The 23366-nt window shown below is 55.5% G+C and overlaps 1 protein-coding gene across 1 annotated transcript; it reads left to right on the forward strand.

Moving 5' to 3' along the window:
- The first annotated feature begins 3131 nt into the window (after positions 1 to 3131).
- On the forward strand, positions 3132 to 23258 carry LAMTOR1 (late endosomal/lysosomal adaptor, MAPK and MTOR activator 1). Its single transcript, XM_075919648.2, has 5 exons — positions 3132 to 3329; positions 15047 to 15192; positions 18190 to 18267; positions 19105 to 19231; positions 22496 to 23258. The coding sequence occupies exons 1-5, from the start codon at positions 3135 to 3137 to the stop codon at positions 22586 to 22588; spliced, it is 639 nt and encodes a 212-aa protein (XP_075775763.2). The 5' UTR covers positions 3132 to 3134; the 3' UTR covers positions 22589 to 23258.
- The last annotated feature ends 108 nt before the right edge of the window (positions 23259 to 23366 follow it).

A 23366-nucleotide genomic window follows, 5' to 3' on the forward strand; every position in this document is an offset into this window, starting at 1 on the left:
TGGCCATGGAGAGGCACTTCTCATCTGGCCCCAGCTGCTCCAGTGAGAGAAGGCTGGGGTAGTCCTCTCTCCCCAGGGCAGCCTGCACACTGAACCCCTCGTCCCCAGCCCCACCCCAGAGCAATGACTCAAATGCAGCCTGGACATTTTCATGTTATTTTCCAAAAAAAACAAAAATTGTCTTAAGAACCTGAGTAACTCTGGGTAAACCTTCTAGTACTTAATAAAAACACTTTTGTTTATTATCAAGCTCGGTGTAAAGAAGTGTTACCGTGGGAAAGGGTGCATATTTCTCTTTCATTGATAAAAAGAGCGAATCTTACAGGGTGTGTCTAGACTGGTAAGATTTTGTGCAAAAACTTGCCAGCTGTCTACACTGGCCACTTGAATTTGCGCAAGAGAACTGATGATCTCATGTAAGAATTCAGTGCTTCTTGCGGAAATACTTTGATGTTCCCGCTCAGGGATAAGCCCTCTTGCGCAAGAATACTTTTCCGTTAAAAGTATTTCTGCAAAATCATGCCAGTCTAGTCGCAGCCCCTGACTTTCTCTGGGTAAAACTTTTACACAGAATACAATGGATTTATTTGGCATTTTTGCCCCTTTTGGCTGGGGGAAATCAGAGTTCCTGGCCCAGGAGAACAGAGTGGTGGGGCATCCCAGGCGGCAGGTAGGCAGGCTCAGAGGCATGATCAGCACACTAGGTGATAGCTCCAAGGGGAGCTTGTGATCCAACCCGTCACAGGAGCTTTTCCAGCAAAAACACCAGCCTGGTGCAATAACTTAAGCCTCTGAACTGGAGACTCATAGAATCCTAAGGCTGAAATAGATGTCAGGAAGTTGAGTCCAACTCACTGCTAAAAGCAGGACCAATCCCAAATAGATCATTCCAGCCAGGGCTTTGTCAAGCTGGGACTTACAAACCGGTAGGGATGGAGATTCCAGCACTTCCCTAGTTAACCCATCCCAGTGTTTCACCACCCATCCAGGGAAATAGTTTTTCCTAATATCCAACCTAGACCTCCCCACTGCACCTTGAGACCATTGCTCCTTGTTCTGTGATCTGCCACCACTGAGAACAGACCCTCTCCATCCTCTTTGGAACCCCCCTTCAGGTAGTTAAAGGCTACTATCAAATCTCCCTTCGTTCTTCTGCAAACTAAATAAGACCAAATCCCTCAGCCTCTCCTTGTAAGTCATGTGCTCCAACCCCCTAATCATTTTATTGTCCTCTGCTGGACTTTTTCCAATGTCCATCCTTTCTGTAATTGGAGGCCCAGAACTGGATGGAATACTGTAGATGAGGCCTCACCAGTGCGAATAAAGGGGAATAATCACTTCTCTAGATCTGCTGGCAATGCTCTTACTAATGCAGCCCAATATGCTGTTAGCGTTCTTGGCTCCAAGGGCACACTGTTAGCTCATGTCCAGCTTCTTGGCCACGGTAATCCCCAGATCCTCTTCTGCTAAACTGCCGGTTTTCATCTGAAGAAGTGGGTTGTACCCACAAAAGCTCATGATACCATCTACATGTTTTGATAGTCTTTAAGGTGCTGCTAGACTGTTTGTTGTTTTTTTAAGTTTTTCCAGTTACAGACTAATTCGACTAACCCTCTGATGCTGGTTAACCAGTTGGTCCCAGCCTGTAGCAGTGCTCGGGCTTCTTCTGTCCCAAGTGCACTTGACCTTGATGAATCCTCATCAGATTTCTCTTGGCCCAATCCTCCAACTTGTCTAGGTCACTCTGTCCCTGTCCGCTCCAGCATTTCAAATGCTACTTCATCACCAGCTGATTGAAATGGCCCTTACAAAAGTGCTGGGATCAGTTATCGGCTGGGAAACTCGAGCTAGGAGCGTGCTCCCCCCCCCCCCCCGTTGTAGGTGCAACCCATGGAGTAGGGATTAATGCAGTAGTCTCTGTTTTAAGTACAAAATCACTTTTTGAATGTAAGTGCAATCCAAGATCTACCTCAAACCCAAACACCCTTGCCCCGCCTCCTTCCTGCTCCTTCTCTGAGGCCCTGCCCCTGCTCACTTGTCCTCCCTCCCACCCCTATTCTCCCTCCCTTTCACCAGGCAGGGGAAGAGGGTTGGGGTGCAGGCTCTGGTCTTGGACTAAGCGATTTGGAGTGTGAGAGGGGCTCTGAGCTGATTCTGGGGCAGGGGTTTAGGGTGCAGGAGGGAGTTCATGACTGGGGCAGGGGATCAGAGTTGGCTCCAGCTGAGCACTGCCTACCACAGGTGGCTCCTGGGTGGTGGGGGTGCAGTGGGGCCCGCACCACTCTCAAAAGCAGCCAGCAAACTCCCTCCACCCCAAGCCCTATTGTGCCCCCGCTCTGCTCTGTGGAGACAGAATACAGGAGGAGAAGGGGCACCCTGATATAAGCACCCCTCCTCTCCCTTCCCTGCTCTGTACAGCAAGCAGGAGGTTCCCAGGGAGGGGGCAGCTCCAAGGCAAAGGGCAGGAGATAGGCAGCCGTGGGGGGAGGGGCAGCTGAAGTGCAGCTCTTGGCAGCCTCTTGACCAAACCCGTCAAAGGCTCCAAGATCGAGCGGTCGGTCCCGATCGACCGGGTGGTGACCCCTGGATTAATGCGTTTATTGGAGTAAACGTGCAGCTGCCCCCCCCCCTTGCTGTCTCTGCAGGGGCGGGGGGGGGGGGGACTGTATGTTGGGGGAGCCCGGTCACTGCGCTGGCTGCATCCTCACAGCCCCCCCCCCCCTTTCTGCCTGTGCTGGGAGGGGCCAGACCCCGCCCCTGGATCCTGGGGGGGCAGGCCCCGTGCCGAGGTGGACGGGGGGGGGGGGGGTTTCCGGGCCCCGCCCCCGGAGCAGCGGAGAGGGCGGGGAAGCGGGGAGGTTCATGCACCCCCAGCCCGTGACAGCATTCCTCTGTCACGCGCCACCCTCTTCTCTGAGCGCTGATTGGCGCGCCGCCCTCACGTGGCGGTAGGCCCCTCTCTGTCTCTCTTCCGTCCCCCGCCACTTCCTTTCCTGGAAGGCGTCCCGATCACGTGACCTGCCACGCCTCGCTCGATTGGCTCGCCCTCCTCACGTGCCGTGAGGGCCCCGCGTTCCGCGCTCGGCATTGGCGCTCCGGCTCACGTGTCCGGAAGCGGCGAACGGGAAGGGCGAATGAGCCTCCCCCCTCCCCCCCTCCCAGGCTTGTTTGTTGGCTGGAGGGGCGGGCGCCGCTGCTCATGTGACCGCGGCGGCAGGGCCCCAGCCGGACACCGTACCGCGTCCTCCCCTCCCCCTCCCGGGAGACCGGCCCCGCCGCGCCCGGCCATGGGGTGCTGCTACAGCAGCGAGAACGAGGCCGCTGACCAGGTGCGGCCCGGGGCCCCCGCGGGGGGCGGAGCGGGCGGGGGGCGGGTCTGCAGGCGCCTCGGGCTCCCTGGAGACTGGTCCCGGGGAGGGCGGGGAGACAGGAACCCGGGGGGGCAGATGCGGGGAGGGGGGCTAGGCTGGGGTCGCTAGGTGGGGGAGTTGGGGGTCCCTGGGAGGGAGGGGGGCTAGGCTGGGGTCGCTAGGTGGGGAAGTTGGGGGTCCCTGGGAGGGAGGGGGGCTAGGCAGGGGTCGCTAGGTGGGGGAGTTGGGGGTCCCTGCGAAGGAGGGGGGCTAGGCTGGGGTCGCTAGGTGGGGGAGTTGGGTGTCCCTGGGATGGGGGGGGCTAGGCTGGGGTCGCTAGGTGCGGGAGTTGGGGGTCCCTGGGAGGGAGGGGGGCTAGGCTGGGGTCGCTAGGTGGGGGAGTTGGGGGTCCCTGGGACGGAGGGGGGCTAGGCTGGGGTCGCTAGGTGGGGGAGTTGGGGGTCCCTGGGAAGGAGGGGGGCTAGGCTGGGGTCGCTAGGTGGGGGAGTTGGGGGTCCCTGGGACGGAGGGGGGCTAGGCTGGGGTCGCTAGGTGGGGGAGTTGGGGGTCCCTGGGAGGGAGGGGGGCTAGGCTGGGGTCGCTAGGTGGGGAAGTTGGGGGTCCCTGGGAGGGAGGGGGGCTAGGCTGGGGTCGCTAGGTGGGGGAGTTGGGGGTCCCTGCGAAGGAGGGGGGCTAGGCTGGGGTCGCTAGGTGGGGGAGTTGGGTGTCCCTGGGATGGAGGGGGGCTAGGCTGGGGTCGCTAGGTGCGGGAGTTGGGGGTCCCTGGGAGGGAGGGGGGCTAGGCTGGGGTCGCTAGGTGGGGGAGTTGGGGGTCCCTGGGAGGGAGGGGGGCTAGGCTGGGGTCGCTAGGTGGGGGAGTTGGGGGTCCCTGGGAAGGAGGGGGGCTAGGCTGGGGTCGCTAGGTGGGGGAGTTGGGGGTCCCTGGGACGGAGGGGGGCTAGGCTGGGGTCGCTAGGTGGGGGAGTTGGGGGTCCCTGGGAGGGAGGGGGGCTAGGCTGGGGTCACTAGGTGGGGGAGTTGGGGGTCCCTGGGAGGGAGGGGGGCTAGGCTGGGGTCGCTAGGTGGGGAGTTGGGGGGGGGTCCCTGGGAGGGAGGGGGGCTAGGCTGGGGTTGTGCTAGGTGGGGGAGTTGGGGGTCCCTGGGAGGGAGGGGGGCTAGGCTGGGGTCGCTAGGTGGGGGAGTTGGGGGTCCCTGCGAGGGAGGGGGGCTAGGCTGGGGTCGCTAGGTGGGGGAGTTGGGGGTCCCTGCGAAGGAGGGGGGCTAGGCTGGGGTCGCTAGGTGGGGGAGTTGGGGGTCCCTGGGATGGAGGGGGGCTAGGCTGGGGTCGCTAGGTGGGGAGTTGGGGGTCCCTGGGAGGGAGGGGGGCTAGGCTGGGGTCGCTAGGTGGGGGAGTTGGGGGTCCCTGGGAGGGAGGGGGGCTAGGCTGGGGTCGCTAGGTGGGGGATTTGGGGGTCCCTGGGAGGGAGGGGGGCTAGGCTGGGGTCGCTAGGTGGGGGAGTTGGGGGTCCCTGGGAGGGAGGGGGGCTAGGCTGGGGTCGCTAGGTGGGGGAGTTGGGGGTCCCTGGGAGGGAGGGGGGCTAGGCTGGGGTCGCTAGGTAGGGGAGTTGGGGGTCCCTGGGAGGGAGGGGGGCTAGGCTGGGGTCGCTAGGTGGGGGAGTTGGGGGTCCCTGGGAGGGAGGGGGGCTAGGCTGGGGTCGCTAGGTGGGGGAGTTGGTGGTCCCTGGGAGGGAGGGGGGCTAGGCTGGTGTCACTAGGTGGAGGAGTTGGGGGTCCCTGGGAAGGAGGGGGCTAGGCTGGGGTTGTGCTAGGTGGAGGAGTTGGGGGTCCCTGGGAAGGAGGGGGGCTAGGCTGGGGTCGCTAGGTGGGGGTGTTGGGGGTCCCTGGGACGGAGGGGGGCTAGGCTGGGGTCGCTAGGTGGGGGAGTTGGGGGTCCCTGGGAGGGAGGGGGGCTTGGCTGGGGTCGCTAGGTGGGGGAGTTGGGGGTCCCTGGGAGGGAGGGGGGCTAGGCTGGGGTCGCTAGGTGGGGGAGTTGGGGGTCCCTGGGAGGGAGGGGGGCTAGGCTGGGGTCGCTAGGTGGGGGAGTTACTGGGGAGCTGTCTTTGGGCAGGCTCAGGATGACAGGAGGGCTAGGTGAGGGTTGTTGAGATCCCCAGGAAGAGGGGGGCTAGGAGATCCCTGGTGGGAGGAGTTAGTTTGGGGCATTGGGGTTCCCTGGAAGGGGCTAGATTGGGGGTTTCCAGAGTGGGATTCGCTGGGGGCGGGGATGTTTGGGCAGTTTCAGGGTGTCAGGAGAGGGAAGCAAGGCGCTGGAGAAGAAGAGTGTCGGGGGCCATGCTCACTGGCAAAGCAAAGGTTGGAGGAGGGAGCCAGGGCTAGGGTGCGGCCTGCTGTGGAAGAAAAGGGTCTGAGGTGAAGGTGACTGGGCGACGAGGGAGCTGGAGAAAGGTGTCTTGTAGCCAGGTTGTGACTCTCCAGAGATCTCACCAGAAGTCCTGGTGGCCTCTTTCTGGGGGAGGAACCAAGCTGGGAAAGAAGGTCCCAGCATGTAACAGGAAGCAGGGGCCCCTGGAGAGTAGGAGCCTTGTGGGAGGGGCAAGCAGAGGCTGCTTTCTGTCTGCCCCCCCCCCCCCCGCCCCCGCTCGGGTTCCTTGTGGAGGGATGGGAGCCAGTGCCTCTGTGGAAAGAGGGGTCCATTGGGAAGGGTCTGTTACAAACTGGCTGAAGAATTCTGTGACCCTCCCTTTGGAAGGTTTCTGGGGTTGGTTTCCCAGCATTTCAACTCAGATACTGTGCAGGGCAGAGAGAGGGGACTAACTGATCGATCCTGTTTCTGGGGAGACTTTCCCTTGTTTGAATTGCAGGCTTTATCATGGCGGGAATCTGCTTCTGTCTTATGATTTGGCTTCAAGTTTCCAGTTCTAGAAAAAGGGAAACTAGCTTTTTCCAGGAGAAATTTCTGCTCTTGGGGCCATTTGTCACCCTGTTTGGATTGGGTTTAATGACTATCTCCAGCTAGAGGCTGTGGGTCTCTGGAATGAGATACGAACCCTTTCTTCTCCATAATCACTAGTGCAAATTAGCACAATCTATCAGGTCCCATCTGGTAGTGGTTGGTTCATGAGCTATGCAGAAGATTTAGCAACCTCGTTTAAATGCCCAGCAGACCGCAGTTAACCTCCAAATACTTCCCAGGGACACTGTAACTGGTCCCCTTGCTGCTGGTCTCAGCAGGCAGGCTATGGATAGAATGACCCAAGGAGACTGAATTTCCACTTTGTGCACGCTGTCAGGGTGTGCGGCTTTGTCTCGTGCTGTCTGTGTTAGGTGGCCTAGGAGGGTTTATCTCGTTCTTGGGCCTTTTTCCAAACCATAATTGACAAAATACAAAGATTAAGTCCTCTTGGGCTCCTGTAGCTTCAATGCAGCTGTGTACCACGGTGTCCCTTGGGAGTTTCTGTGTTGCTGAAACCTACATCCGTGCCTTTTAGTATTGGGCTGTGGCTAGAAAGACGTCAGTAAAAAAATCTCAGAAAATGCTGGAGTGTCTCTTGCCAGAAAGATACAGGTGGCATCTGGCAGGTTGGGTGAGGGGTAGAAAAGATTCCCCCAACCCAGCAGGGACTGGGTTGATTTTGTTGCCTGTAAAGCCAAGGACCTCCAGGGTATCCTTAGGAAATGGGCCCAGCTGATTTTCAGTGAGCTCCCCACTAAGGGATGTTTGGAGGGAGAATTTGGGCAGGGATGACGGCAAATCCTTGCTATCCAACTGGGCCTCCTCACCATGCCCTTCACATTTTGGCAGGGTTATTACAATGTAGGATTTAATGGTGTGGGGTGAGAATCAATGTTCCCTCTTCAGTTTTTCCACCCACAAACGGAATAAATTTTATATGCACTGAGGCGCGTGCGGGTGTGCACTGCCAATGGAAACACGTGCTGGTGGCTGTGGGCGCTCTGCTAATCAGCCGGGCAGCATTTGAATCTCTCCTGGGTGGCTGCCCAAGTGCTCGGCTTATGAGGAACAGGGGTCAGAATGTGACACTGATTGCATGGAAACTTAGGCACTACTGTCGGCTTCAACTCAAGCAGTTCAACACATGCTAAGCTCAGCTTGTCTTGCCTACTCTGAAGTTATTGAGCATGCTCACTAAGACTTTCCATCAACAGCCCTTCTAAACCTTAGTCTAGCCACACTGCTAATGTTGGGCAAAGAGAATTAGGCCTTGTCTCCACTCAGGTTGTTAGTAAGGAGGGATCTGCGTAAAAGCCCTGCTGTGGGGGAGGAGTTGCACTATGGCAGCAAGTGGGTGAGGCCTCCCGCTGGTGTGGATACAGGGAGGTCAGGAGAACCCATCATTCTGCTTTTTGAAGCGTTCAAAACATCAGGCAGGCAGGAGTGACAGCAGTCATTTCTGAATCCCACCCTCCTGCCTCGTAGCTGTCTAGCTCTGTGCCATCCCAAATTGCCGTTCCTCTGTTCTCGGCCCAGGCTACACTATAGGCAGCTCTCCAGTGAAAGCCAAGAGGGCCTGGAGCTGCCGGCAGGACTTCTATTAATAGCTGAACTTTTATTAAAGAGTCTTGTCCTTGGCCACAAAGTGAGCAGCTGCTCCTCAGGCTTTGTGTACTTACCCAGCTGATGCTCCCCGCTCCTGGGGCTTAAAGGGAATCTTTTGTCTTCAAGTGTTTGTTGAAACTGCTTACTTTTGGGAGGGTGCAGCAGGGTCACCATTCAGCCACATACAATTGTGGGGTTTTTCCCCAGTAGATGGCAAACCAGATCTAAAAGCAGGGACAGAAGCTTAGAAATGAGAGGAGGCTTGGCAGGTGCTTCCCATCCCACCTGCTTTGGTCCCTGCAGTGTAGTTGCTACCATCTTGGCCAGTCTAGTCTTGAAGGCTTATTTTAGGCAGGACGTGGCTAGCATGAGTTGGCCAAAAGTGACTTTTTTCCCGTAGCCAGATGTAACTAACCCGAGTTGTCTCAAGCCATGGCGTTGTCGCTTCTTCCCCTAGGACTCTAGTGTCCAGCTGACCAGATCTTGTCCTTAGGAAGTCTAAATCATCTTTCTCCATAAGCCTTACAGAAAGGGATCAGGACAGGCACTCACCCTTGGCATGATAAAAAGCCAAGGCAGCTTCATTGATTGGCTGAGCAGACAAATGAATGAGTGTTACTTCCCCTGGCAGCTTTAGTCTGGGGTTGTAACCCCAAGTCCCTTTGCGTTCCTGTCCCTCCTGGGGGTTTGCACCAGCCAAATCATTGTTTTGTGTGTATCATGTGGCACCACTGCCAACATACTCCCGGTGCTAAATTCCCGCTACGCTGCACGGCTGCCTAATAAGCCCCGGGCAGGCACTCACCAAGCTGCCGCAGGCTGGGGAGAGCCCCCCTTTCCTTGGTCCCAGCAGGGAGCTGCCACGGCCAGGAAGAGGCACCTTCTCAAAATTCTCCCCCCTGCTGTCCCCGGCAGCATGAATCTGTTATCACTGGGAGAGAGGTGCCCCTCTTCCAGCCAACCCAGCCTCACCAGAGACTCCATGGCTAGCAGAGAGGTGCCTCTTACCTGCTCCGGAGCTGCTGTGGTGGGAGAAGACTGGGGGGAGCCCTTTCTCCCCAAAGCAGCCTATACTGCAAACCCTTCCTTCCCATCCCAGATTCTGTACCCCTTGTTATCCCAACCGTCTGCCTCAGCCTTGAGCCCCCTCCTGCACCCCAAACCCCTCATCTCCAGCCCCATCCCAGAGCCCTCATCCCCCCCAACCCTGAGCCCTTTCCCACATTCTGAATCCCTTGGCCTTGCTCCCCCCCACAGATGGTTCATGTGCCGAATGAATTTTATATGCACCAGTATGGAGGTGAGGTGCCACACATCTCCATATTGGTGCACATAACAAAATTCATTCTGCACGTGGACGTAAATTAGAGGGAACACTGCCCCTGAGCCCCTCAGTTAACCCAGTGGTGGAAACCTAAAGCTGGCTCCTTCTGCCATTGGAAATAAATGGCTACGCTTTCATGGATCTGGCCTTTAGTCTTCAGTCTTGCCTCATAAACTAGCCTGTCCCTTAACCACCTTGTTCTTCTGCCTGTTAATCTTTCTGGCTTTGTCCACACCTTCCCGCAGTCTCATTGGAACTGTTCTGACTGGGATGCTGGGTAGCTGTGGTAACCCTTGACAGCTGATGCTCTGCAGGAGCCTGCAGTCAGCTGCCTGCTGGCTCAGAGTCTTCCTTCTCAGTCGTGTTGGGTTCTTAGAAATAACCTGAATTGAATCCAGAGGACAGTGCAACCTCCTGGCTGCCGGAAAATGATCTCCCGGGAGTTAGGCTTTTTCTGCTCTTACTGTTCATCTGGTCCAACTCCCTGCAAATGCAGAATTGTTCCCTACAGCACAAATTCCCCTCTGATCTCATCCCTTGTGTTACCCTCGCTCCACTAACCTCTCCTCCCTTGTTGTCGCCTCCTCTTAGCTACCTGCAGGCTGTTACCAGGCCTCTTTCCCCTCTAGTTATCACTCAGCCAAGCTTGTGTTTACCTTCTGCAATTTGTCAGTGGTCTCAGGGTAATGAAGTTCCCTGTGGTAGTGGCCTGCCTTGTGCAGGGTGTAGTCCTGAACTAATACCAGTTAGGGATGTTAAATCGGGTAATTGCGTAACCGCTGAAAAACTCAGCAGTTACATGCACTTGCAGCAGGCTCCCTGGGAGCAGGAGTATGCCAGGAACTGGCTTTTAAACCAGCTCCTGATGAGCACAGGCTTCTCCCTGCTGCCCTGCTCCTGGGGAACCGGCTGTTGCCCCGTGCTTCTTCCTCTGATAGAGCAGGGTTGGGAGCCTGTGTATAACCATTAACAGTAACTAGTAAGTCCAGGCTTATTGATTAACTGTTTTAAAGAGTTATGCCGTCACATCCCTAATGCTTTTACATCCCAATGCAGTGGTGCCACTGGAGGTGAGGAGATTGCTAGTGCAAAGACTGTGGCAAGACTATTCAACGCTATAGTGAGCCATCGCAGACCTGAAAATGAATGTTCTTACAGTTTGACTGTGGGATTTCATTTTTCCATTTACACTACGAATCCCTCTGTAGTAGGGATGTAAAATCCCGTTTAACTAGTTAACCAGTTAAACGGGGGTGACCAGTTAATTGTAATTGGTTAACCATTCACATCCCTGCAGCTATAACCAGTTAACCATTCACATCCCTAATTTGCAACAGTATCCCCATATGCTAGAGAGACTGGGGGCGTGGAAATATAATGCAATACCATGCTACTTGTTTGGGGAGTGCGAGGCAAATGCTCACCCATGTCCATCAGAGCAGCTGCTGACGCATTATACTATTTATGCTGGCCATATTATATAGAAGACATTAAATTCTCCAGCTGCCATACTGGGCTCTGTATCCTGTGGCAGGGAGTTCCAAAGGGAAAGGACTTAGAGGGGCATCTGTCTTTCTGTCTCTGGTCCAGAAGAGAGCCATGGAATTCAGTAGCTCATGGTTTAATATGAATGGTTTTAATTTTGCGTCTGAGATTCAGTTAAAAACAGAGGTCCAAAGTGTGGGACACCTAAAATCAAGGAAGCCGTGCTGCATTTTAGAGAAGTGCAAGCTCCCCCTTGCGGCCCATCTAGAAAATACTTCACCTGGAACGTCAGCAGTTTCATTGCAGTTCAGCAGGGCTCACATGTTAGTCAGCTGGGCAGAAGAGTTCAGGAATTTCTAGGAGGCACTTTCCCTCCATCCAGAAGAAGCGATGTCTGAATTTCGGCATCCTCTCATCACAAGAGGAGTTCTCTGCCTCTTCCCTGGCTGCTGCGAGCAGAATAAGAGGCGGCCTTATACTGGCAACTGGCTTTTCCAAGCCCATGGCCACACAGCTCGTGTGTGTGTACAGTAGGACACAGTGAGTGGGACTCATCAGCGTCGCTGGTGTGAAACATGGTGGTGTCAGCGTGATGAGCCCACCCAGCAATAGCCCCCTGGGAACCCTTGCCCGCATAAGCTGCTGGACAGGAGCAAGGTCATCTAGTGATCCCAGAAATGGGCTTTTCTAAAGCCAAAGCTCCCTGGGAAAGGAGGCTGAGAGAGAGCCCGGAGATGCTCCCATCTCTTCTGCTAACAAGATTGAAACTGCAGCAAGAGGAAACTGAGCACGCCTTGGAGCAGAGACTAATGCAGAGAACATCAGAGCCATGAAGGCCTGGGCTGCACCAGGTGGCTTAGAAACTGGCCTAGTTTGTGTAGGAGCCTGAGGAAGCCAGGTCAGAGCTGGATGTCCCCCCGGCAGGTCAGAGAAGGTCTAAAGGGAGAGCAGAGAAGGAAAAGCAGGTGGGTGGTCTTGTCCGGCTCCCCCACCCCCTTGAACACAATGGGCCCAGCCTGTTGCTGAGAGTCGCCCACTGTATCTGTTCTGGATGGAGGGTCTGTCTCCCTGACAGCCTACCTCTGAGCTCCTGCCCCATGTGGTGTGAACGCTGTATCTGGCTCCCCTACGCTCCTCTGGCTGCTGCCATGGCTCGGACTGTCTCCTTTCACTCCTCTCCTCTTCCTGCCCCAGCTGTGCTGTCTGGCAGCCACAGACTCTGTGGCTGGGCTCTCAGGGCCTTCTGCTTTGCTCCCTGTTTTAGTCCCTAGTTCTGTTTGACAGCCCATTGCTTAATCCCTCCCTTACTGTACCTCCCTTTCCTCCCAGGCCCCATGCAACAAAGGACTGACCCCCATGAGGCCCGAGCTCTGGGAGGGATGGTTTTTGAGAGCACTAAGTGCCAAGTCCATGGCAGAAGAAATTGGAGGTGTGGTTAATCAGACCACAGACAGCGCTGGCAAGAGGACTTGGATCGCGTTCCACAGGAACAGCTAGTGGAGTGTCTCTTCCCAGTGCTGGGTGGCCTTTATTGATCAGCCTGCTGGCGGGCTGCCTCTAGAGGTCAGTTGCCAGTTAGACCTGCAGCGTGTATGTTTGATTGCTGCCCCCAGATACATGGGTGAGACCTGTTCTCCCCCCTGCTGACTGTGGCAGTGGCCCTGCTGGATACAACAGCTATTTCTGGCCTTTCAACTATCTCCTTGCCTTGGAAAAAGTTGCTTTTGGCCATCTGATCTCGCTGCAGTGTAATGTCATGAGCCCTTTCTAGACTAAAGCTATGCCTACTCATTGGTAATTGTTGCTCACAGGTGTGAAGAACCCCCCCACTCCGCCGTCCCTCGATAGACACATGTTTTGCCAATGAGAAGCACCAGTGTTGACAGCATTTTGTTGGAGGGGGAGACTCCTGCAGACATAGCTACCTCCTCATTGGGAGTGGTTTTATTTGGTTGGCAGGAGAGCTCTCTCCCGGGGACGGGGGCTACATAGCATGCCATGCAGCCACATGGCTTTCGCAGAGCAGCTGTGCAGTTGTAAGCTCCACGGTGTAGGCATGGCCTAAGGAAATCAGGAATGTTTAAATCCTAGAATCTTAGGACTGGAAGGGACCTCGAGGGATTCTAATTCATTCTCCTGCACTTGTGGCAGGACTACGTATTATCCAGACCATCCGGTATGTTAGCTAAAACACTGCTTAACAACTGGTGTAAGTAGTTGGACACTCTTAAATGTGTTACCTGGCATGGCACTAAAAATGATTAGGGGTTTGGAATGGGAGCCATATGAAGAGAGATTAAAAAGACCGTGACTTTTCAGCTTGGAAAAGAGGAGACTAAGGGGGGATATGATAGAGGTCCATAAAGTCATGACTGGTGTGGAGATAGTAAATAACAAAGTTATTTACTTGTTCTCATAACACAAGCACTAGGGGGGTCACCAAATGAAATTAATAAGTAGCCAATTTAAAACAAACAAAAGGAAGTATTTCTTTACACAGCGCAGTCAACCTGTGGAACTCCTTGCCAGATGATGTTGTGAAGACCAGGACTTTAACAGAGTTCAAAAAAGAATTAGATAATATCATGGAGGATAGGTCCATCTATGGCTATTAGCCAGGATGGATAGGAATGGTGCTCTGTTTGGCAGAGGCTGGAAATGGATGACAGCGGATGGATCACGATTCCCTGTTCTGTTCACTCCCTCTGGGGCATCTGGCATTGGCCACTGTTGGCAGGCAGGATACTGGGCTAGATGCTCTGACCCAGTGTGGCCGTTCTTATGGCTGATCCTAAAACGACCTTTTCTCCCAAATCTAGCTAGGACGGTCTTATTGCCCATAGTGCTGCCATGGTCTGAGTCCAATTCCCACCTGCAGTCCTTTGCATATGCATAGGCTTCTTTCCTGTGGGTGGATGCATTTGCTTAACTGTGTGGGTGAGGGCCACCTGCTCGGGAGACTGCCTGTTAACTCTGGCGTGCCTACTCTGACTAGCTACATTCTTCATGCTGCAGGCTTTCCATCAGCCTGTAAGCAAGGCCCTCTCCCTGTGGGATACTGCCCCATCTGAGTCAGTGGAGGCACACTGGGTGCCCTGCCCCCACCTGCTGGACCTGGGATTCGTTCTCCACAAGCTGCTAGACTTGCTAGTCAGGTTACATGGCTGGTCTCTGCCACTGGGTATTGGGGGAGGCTGCAGGGATAGCAGGAAGTGGGGGCTTCTGGTTCATTGCTTGTCAGGCTGGTGCCGCTGGTGTGTTGGGGCATTTCTGCATTCTAAGGAGTTGGTTCTAATTGAGAGTACTGAGCCTAGGACCAATCAGACTAAAACAGAGTAGCAGAGAGTGGGCAGGCTGCTGGGAACACTGGACATTTCTTTAAACCGCTTCTGGTCCCTGTAGAGAATCAGGTGCTGTAACTGGGACTTGCACCAAATGTGGCTGCTATCAAACCTTCCCAGGTTAGCCACAGTTCTTGAAGAGTTGTGTTCCCTAAAGGCCTCCCTTCAGGGAACAGCCTACGCCGGGAGCAGGCCCTGAGTCATGCCCACTGGTGGGGCACACTGTTCTGTATCCCTGCTGGAATGAGCCCTAGCAATGGGTGGACCAAGGTAAATCAGCAAGCGGAAAACTTGAAATCCTCCACTTTGGGGTGGGTGGGTGGGTGTGTGTATGTGGGTGTGTGTGTGTGTGTGTGCTTTCTGAATGAGGTTGGTTCTTACTGACTGGTAGAAGTGGGCACTTTTTGCTAACTAGGAGAATATTGACACACTTGTTAACCAGTTACGTAGCTTACCATCAGTTTATTCAGTCCTAGTTTTTACTCGGTTGTATTAGAAAATAGTGAATAACGCTGGTTTGCTTCGGGATCTAAGCTGTTAGGCACATCTGGATAGAGCCCTGCATGTCTGTGGCTGTCTGCTTCATGTCCAGGGATAGTGGAGTGGCTCAGGGCTCTCCTCCCCCCATCACCACTGGGGCAGGCCTTGCACTGCTAGCAGGGAAAGGATGCGAGAACTGCACCCTACATCTTCCTGCAGGAGGAGCCAAGTGCCGGCCCTGTCTGCCCCCCATCCCTCCCACCTAGTGAGCACTGCCTGCCTCTTCCCTGCAGGAGCCTGCCCCTCCTTGCTCATCTGTGTCCCCTCCCCTCCAGATTTGTTGTGCGGCTACAAGTAAAATCCGGATTGTGGATCAGCTGAGGAGTTGATCCTGGCCGATCGGATGCAGATCCACACTTGCATCCAGTCTGGAACAGGTGAGTTTCCTCTGAAACCTGAGCTGATTCCTCCCCTTCCTCCCCACCAGGAAGAGGAGACGAAACGGCTGCTGGAGCCTGCTGTCAGCCCGCCGAACAAGGTGTTGAATGGAGCTGAACAAAACTACCACAGCCTCCCGTCAGCCCGCACAGATGAGCAGGCCATGCTGTCCTCCATCCTCGCCAAGACGGCCACGTAAGTCGCAGCCTGCAGCCACGGCCCTGCCCTAGGGGAAGAGGGGTGTGCGGCTCGTGGGGCAGCGGTGGAGGGGCCTCTTTCAGCAGCAGCCAGGGCATGCGCCAAAGGGGCGCTCTCCTCTGCCTAGTCAAGGAACTTCAACGCCAACAGATGTGCGAGTGCTGGGACGTTATACCCACGTCCTTAGTTGGGTGGCAAAATGCTATTGGGACAGGTCAGCCTAGTGAGGGGTGGTCTGGTGGTTGGAGCAAGGACTGTAGGTTCTAGTCTCACCTCTGCCATTGACCTGTGTGGTCGTAAGTGTGTCACTTAACCTCCCTGTGGCTCACTTTCTCTATATAGGAGATGGGGAGAGATTGACACTGATGGGGGGAGGTTGCATTGACCAATATCTAGGTCGCTGGACTATGACTTAGAGACCTGGGTTCTATTCCCAATCTAGCCACTGACTTGCTGGGGGATGGTGGGCAAAGTACTTCATTTCTGTTTCCCTTTCCACCCTTGTCTTGTTCAAATTGTAAGTTTTGTGGGGCAGGGGACTGTCTCTTTATGTGCAGAGCCCAGCACAATGGGGCCTGATCTCAGTTGGAGCTACTGTCATAACAAATAATTACTATACAAAGCTATAGGGCAAAGGCAGTAAAACCATAAAGGACTCTTAAATTACATGTTCTCTCTAGACAGAGGCCAGCATGGTTTCGTCAAAAGCTCTCTAATGATCTGGAAATGGAAGAGGAATCTGTAGAATATGGACAAATGGGTAGCACACAAGAACGGCGCGAGTATGCAGGAACAAAATCAGGAACACCTAGCATAGGATGTAAAAGGCAATATGAAGAGATCCTTTCAGTACATTAGGAGGAAGCGAGGATGAAGAAGAGTGTAGGGCCACTCTCCCCTGAGAACAAATCATGCCAAACCAACCTGATTTCCTATTTTCACAGAGTGACTGGCCTGGTGGATGGGAAGGGAAGTGGTAGATGGGCTACATCTTAGTTTTAGTAAGGCTTTGGACACAGCTTTACATGATTTTCTCAGAAGCCAACTAGGGAAATGTGGTCTAGATGAAATTACTATAAGGTGGGACGCTGTTCGTAGAAAACTACCCTGAGTGTTTACTGTCAAAATGAGAGGGCTGGTATCTGGTGAGATTTCAGTCATGGGCCCAGTACCACTCAATAATTTATTAATGACTTGACTAATGGGTAGCATGTGTGCTTATAAACGTTGCAGAGGATACCAAGCTGGGAAGGGTGCAGGCCCTTTGGAGGACAGGGTTAGAATTCAGAAAGACCTTTCCAAAAGTAAACAACGAGAACTCCCGTGTCACCTTACAGACTAACAGATTTATCGGAGCATAAGCTTTCGTGGGCAAAGGCCCACTTCATCAGATGCATGTAAATCTACATGCATATAAATCTACATGCATCTGACAATGTGGGTCTTCGCCCATGAAAGTTTATGCTCTGATAAATCTGTTAGTCTGTAAGGTGACACAGGAGTTCTCGTTGTTTATGCGGATTCAGACTTAACATGGTTACCCCTCTGATACTTCCCAAATGTGTTCTGCATTATTATTGATTCTACTATTTCCATCTTGTAATTGGCCAGTACTACTCTCAGGATTCTTTTTGTTCCACATATATAAATAAAATTTAAAAAACCAGCCTTTTTACTGTCCTTAACTCTGCGAGCCGTATAGTTCTTGTTTTTTGTCTCTTCGCTTCCTTTGTCTGCAATTTCGAACTTGTGACTTATTCATTACTATCAACTTCCTCTTTCTCCCATGTGCCCTATATGCTTTGCACAACCCAGCCTGCCCTGCATTTTCACTCCATTAGGGAAGCTTAAGTTGCATAGACCATGGCAATTGTGCAGAGAATCTACAATTCTTCCCCTCTGGCTTCTGTACAAGCTTCCGGGTGTGTCACTCTAGCTATAATGCAGCCTGCAGGAGTCCCAAGGTGCTTGGCCATGAAGAGTAATGACTGTAGACAGTGCATCAAATATGGCTCCATTGTGGGCTGCAAAACTAGGGCTGATCTGTAGAGCCCTGTGTGGATACATTTGTAGCCACCTCTGCATCCGCAGAAATGATCCGCAGGTCTAAAGCAGGTATCTGCGGACTTGCAGGGCTCTGCTGATTGGGCTCGTCACGCTGGGTCAGGAGGAGGCTTTTCTAGCTCCAGAGTGTAGTTACTGAAGGTTCTAGGCGGTGTCTGCTTGGGAAGCAGGGTATTCCTGCTGGATGGCCAGCTGCCAAGGGACCAGATGGGGAGGGGGATAAGGCAGCAGAGTGGCTGAGCTGGGATCTGTGCTGTTCTCATGGGGGTACAAGGTCCCCCCAGAGCAGGCTTTCTGCAGAAATCGCTGGGTGGGATTCTCTGGCCTGCTTCCTGCTGGACTGGATCTTTGAATCTCTTCTCCCCAGTCACGGCCACTGTGCGAGAACTAAGGAACCCCTGAGCCCTCCTGAGCCCTTCTGGCCTTGGCAAGGTGCTTAACTTCTCCCTGCCCAGCTGTAAAATGGGGGGAGGGGGAGGGGTGTCTGCACTCAGCACCTGCCACTGAGGATCTCCAAGCACTGCCTCCTCACAATGCATGTGATGCAGAGAGAGATCATCCCTGCTGTGCAGCTGGGGCAGAGGTGAAGTGACATGCCCAAGGCTACAGCACCAGGCTGTCTCAGAGGTGGGAGTGTCTGCAGGCCGAGTCTGACTCGGGAGCTAGTGAGCTGTGCAGTGAGGGGTCTTGGTTCGAGTCAGCCAGCTGCCATGCTGCTTGGACACTTAGCGTCATCATAGATCCAAGCTGTCCAAGACACAGGGCTGCTGCCTCCAACTGCAGAGCAGCAGGCTTTGCTAATGGCGCTGCGCTGCCTGGCGCTCTGCTGTGGCATGGGTTTGATCCAAGGCAAGGGTGGGCGGGCTGTGGAGCCTAGACAAGAGCCGCCCGGTGACAACAGCCAAACCTGCATCTTGTGTCTTTCCCCAGTAACATCATCGATGTGTCGGCTGCAGATTCCCAGGGAATGGAGCAGCATGAGTACATGGACAGAGCCAGGCAGTACAGGTAATGGACTTTCCCCGGGCGGGGGGGCGGCTGAGAAGGTGGAAGAACCGGTGCTGGAACGTGCCCCGTCAGCAGTGGTCCCTCCCGAGGCCCTGTGGGGACCAGCGGTTTCTGGCCAGGGAATCCCAGCTGAGAGTCACAGCACCCAGGCTAGTGGGGAGGCCTCCGAAAGTGAGCATCCCAGAGCTGTCAGCAAAGCCTCCCGCGTGGCAGGAGATATGGCAACTTGCAGAGGAGAGGACTGCTCCCATCTAGCAACCTTGTGTCCTCATGTAGAGCAGCATTTCCAGCCGCCCGGCCCGGCCTCATGCCAAGAGCCGCGCTGGGCACCCTCGGTCATGGCTGAGAGCCAGGCCCTGCCGTTTCCATCAACCGCTGTCCAGTCCACTCAGAACAAAGCCCAGCTCTACTGGGCATCTCCCAGATGGCAGCAAAGGACCCAAGCTGTGGGTGGCTGTCCCCCGGGGGTGTTGGGTCTTGAACCTGTGACCTCTGGCAGCAGGTACCTTATCCACTGCGCCACTGGAGGCACCCCCTAGCCTCCTGCTGAGCTGGGTATTTGGCAGCTGTGCGTGGCTGGCCCTTGGGACAGGCCTCCCATGCCTGGCATGCCTGCTCCTGCTTGAGGAAGGTCTGTGTTCTGCCTCTGAGGGAAGGCTGGGAGGGTCCACAGCGGAGGGCTGGTCACTGTGCTGCGTGAACGCACTCAGCATCTGGGGCCTGCCCCCCTTTCCCGCTGGCTGCCCTGCAGAGGGGGCGGTTACTTCGTGCCGCCCTTGGGGCTGACTGGGCCCACGGGAAGCTCACTGCCGGCTCTCTGCTCTGCCCCGGCTCTAGCACGCGACTAACAATGCTGAGCAACAACTTGACGCACTGGAAGAAGCTGCCGCCTCTGCCGTCACTCACCAGCCAACCGCACCAAGTGCTAGCAAGTGAGACTGTCCCCTATCCAGACTTACAGCAGGTAAGGAGCCAGGCTCATGCCCTCCCTTGGGTACCAGAGGCCGAGAGTCCCCTCGCCTGCCCTCAGGGTTCCCTTCCAGTGCAGCTACGTCTCCGACCGCTGTCGCTGCAAACTGCCCTGGGATGGGAGAGCCAGAGCGGGCTCTTCCCTCCCTGTGCATCGCGTCGGCTAGTCGGAGCCCACGCCATCGCGGCGCTCTCAGCGGCTTTGCACGGGTGTCACTGGAACTGGGGAACCGGTCTCGTGTTGCTGAACAGACCCCAGAGCTGGAGTCTGGCTCAAAAACGCAAAGAGGAAAAGCGCTGATGTCACTCCAGTCAGTGACTCAGACCTGCTGCCGGCGTGTGTCTCGAGCTGGCTGACCTGTTTTGGTGCCTTCCATTGCTGTCTGGGTCAGAACACACAACCAGTGAGAGCTGCGTGCCGGGGTCAGCTGGCTAGTAGGGATGTAAAATCCTGTGTAATGTGTTAACCAGTTAAACCAATAGTTCAGCTGGTTCGCTGCCTGTCGCAGGGGTGGGGAACCTAAGGCCCGGAGGCCAAATGCAGTCCTCAGCTTGCCTGGATCTGGTCCATGAGGTGTGGGTCTGCCCTCCACTCCCCAGCATCGGAGAGCCTGCACTAGTGCTCTAGTTCCGTCCCCCCACACGCACAACATCCCTCTGTGGGGCTGGAGCACACATCTACTAGCTGGGCCCCCAGCTCTGGTGTGTGAGGGGAGTGTTTCCCTTTTCTCAGTCCGGGGCCACTTCAGTGAGTTTTTTTCATGTGTGCAGCCCTCAGCTGGCTTTTTTTTCTGTGGGTCAGCAGCCCCCACCCTGGCCTGTTGGGAATGGGGGGTACTAAAGCAGCCCCCCACAGCGCAATGGGCCCAGCTGGGCTGGAGCAGCATCTGCCTGCAATGTGCCATGAGTGAGGGGCTGCTAAGGCTGGGCCCCCTGTAGCAGGTGGGGGTCTCCTCCAGCCAGGCTGGATGCTGATTAACCAGTTACCCCAGTAAGCATGCCAGTAAGGCCGTGCTTACTGGTTACCTTCACATCCCCATTGGCTAGTGAGGTGCGTGGGATTAAGCAGAACAAAGCTGGCTGTCCAGTGTAAACACGCCTTGGGGTTTACGTGGCCCCTGGGCCATACGTTAGCTTTTTAAACCACTCCCATCGGTGCGTCCCTGCCGTGGTAACGGCGCTCCACCTGCCTCACCATGCAGCTGGTCTTATTGACTCCCCGCTGGCTCAGTAAATCACTGTGCCGGCTAGTGCTTCCCAGCCCACATGCCTGCTGCGTAGCGCTCACAGGACCCCGCTGATCAGTATTTAGCAGCAAGCGCACGAGCAGGCTGCAGAGTCTGCTTTCTAAGCCCTGCGGCTACCTACTGCTAGCTGAGGCTGGCTAGTAGCAGGAGGGGCTGGTTTGTTAAAGAGCAGGGTTCAGGAATGTACACACACTCTCATCCCCTGAGCCCTCTTGCCGTCCGCCCAGCTGAGCAGCGGGCATGACTTCCGATTAGCCTGGCTTCTAGAACCAGAGATGTGCTGAGTCTGTCCTGCCTCGGCCCCTGCTATCAGCAGCTTTCTGCCTAAACGGGGTCAGTTACTGGCAGGGAACAAAAGGTGGCCCTGTCTTGGGGAGACGGCTTTTGTTGCATATCGTTCCTCCAGCCCAGTGGTGGAGGCGCTGTCCCACTGGGAGTAGGCTACAAATACTGCAGATACACTGTCCCTCTCCCGTCCTGTGCAGCACTAAATAGCTGCCTCCTCCCCCTCCAGACACGGCCGCATTCTCGTCATGCGGGATGCCCTCCCGGGGAAAGCTTGTACCGTTGTCAGGTTCTGGCACTTCCCCACAGATAATCTCAAACGCCATTGCTGCTGTTTTTGGAAATGTCGCTCCAGGCCCACTGATGGCGCAGGAGGTGTGGGAGGGGGAGCGGCAGTTGTCCTGGGGCTGGCGATTCAAAGGGGCCAGGCTGGAGCTCCGGGCCCTTTACACTGCTGTTGGAACACCACTCCACGCAGCCCTGTAGCCCTGGCTGCCACAGCCCCACCCCTTCTGCCTGAGCCCCTGCCCCTTCTGGGGGTGCAGGGCCAGGCCTCCACACTTTGCTCGAGAGCCCACGGAAGCTGTCGGCCCTGCTGGTAGCTCCCGTGTGGTAACAAGCTGCCCCAGGATGCACAGCGCCCATAGGGTGCATTCTGAGTTGGGTTCCACAGTCCCCTCACCTTGGAAGCCTCTTGCCCTCTAGTGGTGGTCGGAGGGTCTGTACCGCTCGCCCCGAGCATGGAGCCCACAGCCAGTTGTGTGAGAGGTGGGGGAGAGCTGTTGGAAAGCTCCTGCCAAGAAACACGAGTCTGGTTTTTGATTAAACAGGACGTTTTGCAGCAGGGCTCTGCTTGGTGGGCAGCTTCAGCCCTCGCTTTCACGCTCAAGGCCTCCCGTTCCAAAACGTCCAGCCGCTGCGTGGTACTCTGGGATCAGCGCAGTGTTTTGGAACTTCCAAATCTGGATTAGCTCTGGTCTGCTCACCACAGTCTTTTGAGCTGCTGCAATGCCTCATGGGAGTTGTAGTTTGGGTGCCTTGTTCCCCCATTTGCATCTATGGGCTGAGACTACATTTCCCAGGATGCCTCCTAATGGAACAGCCAGAGGGAAGACTGATGCATCATGGCAAATGTGGTCTCACCAGGCAAGCCATCCTGTGGGGATAATGGGAGGTCCCAACCGGTAACTCCCGGGAGGCAGAGGTACCCCACTGGCAGGCTCTGTCTGGTCAGCTCTTGTGACTAAGGGTGGGGGTGGCTTCTCTCCTCTCCTCTGGCTCTAGGGCACTCGGGAGGCCTCATAGGCTTCGGTGCGGGGCGATCCTGGTGTGACGGCTGCACCTGTTCTGTTTGCCTTTCCCCTGGCAGTGTGTGAATGTTACTGGATCGCGTGAAGGTGATGGCTGGGCTGGAGCTGTCTCCATGCCCACTGGGGGCTTCGCTTCCCAGCCTCACAATAAATGGTGTCCCCAGCTGTTCTTAATGTGTGGCCGGAGTATTGGCAGTGCCAGCGTCACCCATGCTGCCCTTGCTGATGGGCCCGCAGCCGGGAGGGTATGATCAGTAGCCTCTGCTGAGATGCCCTGGGGGGGGAGGTGCTCTTTGGGATGGGACCCCCCGTTCTCATGGGCTGTAGATTCATTCTGGTCTGGCTGGAATGGCCTGTCTGGGAGAGCATTCCCCCTCCGAGCTGTCACTCACGCTGCTGCCCTGCTTCTGTCCCCAGGTCTCCCGGATAGCCGCCTATGCCTTCAGCGCGCTCTCGCAGATCCGCGTGGAGGCGAAAGAAGAACTGGTTGTACAGTTTGGGATCCCGTGAGCCGGCTCGCCCGCGCGTGCCCGCTGCTTCCATTCACTCTCCCTTGCTTTCTCCTCTCTTCGATCGGCGCCACGCCGCCACCGAACTTGTACATAGCCCACATGTCCCACTGATCACAAAGGAGACGACAGCCGCCGCTTCGCAGGCCAGCCTGCTCCAGGCTTTCCCTGTCGCTAGGCTGGAGGGGCAGGGCAGCCAGGACGGGGGTGGGGAGGGGCTGTTGCGCATAGGAAGCCTGGATTGCACAGTGTTGACCACAAAGGGAAGAAAATCTCTCGTCACTGAAACAGCCCTGGGAAGGAGGGGGGGCAGTGCAGCCTCCTGGCTCTGCAGTCAGGGCAGATTGCAGTATTGGTACCCACTTGCCACCTGTTAACATTGGGGGAGGGGCGATGGTTGCGTTCAAGGTGACACTGGAAATTCACCCCGTGTAGCATTGGTTGAAAAGCTTTCCCACGATGATCATGGTTGGGGGGGGTGCCTGGGCTAAATTATATTTTTTAAAGGCAGCACAGCAACGAATCGTGGCCGCCGGGTCTGGGGCTCCGCTCGCAGGACTCGCTGTTGCTAACAACACTTGTTTTTACATGGTTGAACCTTTGTGTTTTGGTTTGGGGTTTTTTGTTTTTGTTTTTTTGCCACCATAGATAAAACACATTCATCCAACCCACCCGTCTCCTCTGTCCCGTCTTTCCACGTCACGTGCCAGGAGCTGGCACGGAGATCTTGGGGGGAAGAGCTGGCCTCCTTGTCCGGCATAATGGAGCTTGGAACCAGT

The sequence above is a fragment of the Pelodiscus sinensis genome, chromosome 1 (genome assembly GCF_052426305.1).
Source record: "Pelodiscus sinensis isolate ZL-2025 chromosome 1, ASM5242630v1, whole genome shotgun sequence".
Lineage (NCBI taxonomy): Eukaryota > Metazoa > Chordata > Testudines > Trionychidae > Pelodiscus > Pelodiscus sinensis.

Bases quoted from the DNA above. Each gene is read 5' to 3' on its own strand.
- LAMTOR1 (XM_075919648.2), top strand. From the start codon at position 3,135: ATGAGCCTCCCCCCTCCCCCCCTCCCAGGCTTGTTTGTTGGCTGGAGG. The intron at 15,193-18,189 runs GTAAGTCGCAGC...GTCTTTCCCCAG, and splicing joins ATCCTCGCCAAGACGGCCAC to TAACATCATCGATGTGTCGG. The intron at 18,268-19,104 runs GTAATGGACTTT...CCCCGGCTCTAG, and splicing joins GACAGAGCCAGGCAGTACAG to CACGCGACTAACAATGCTGA.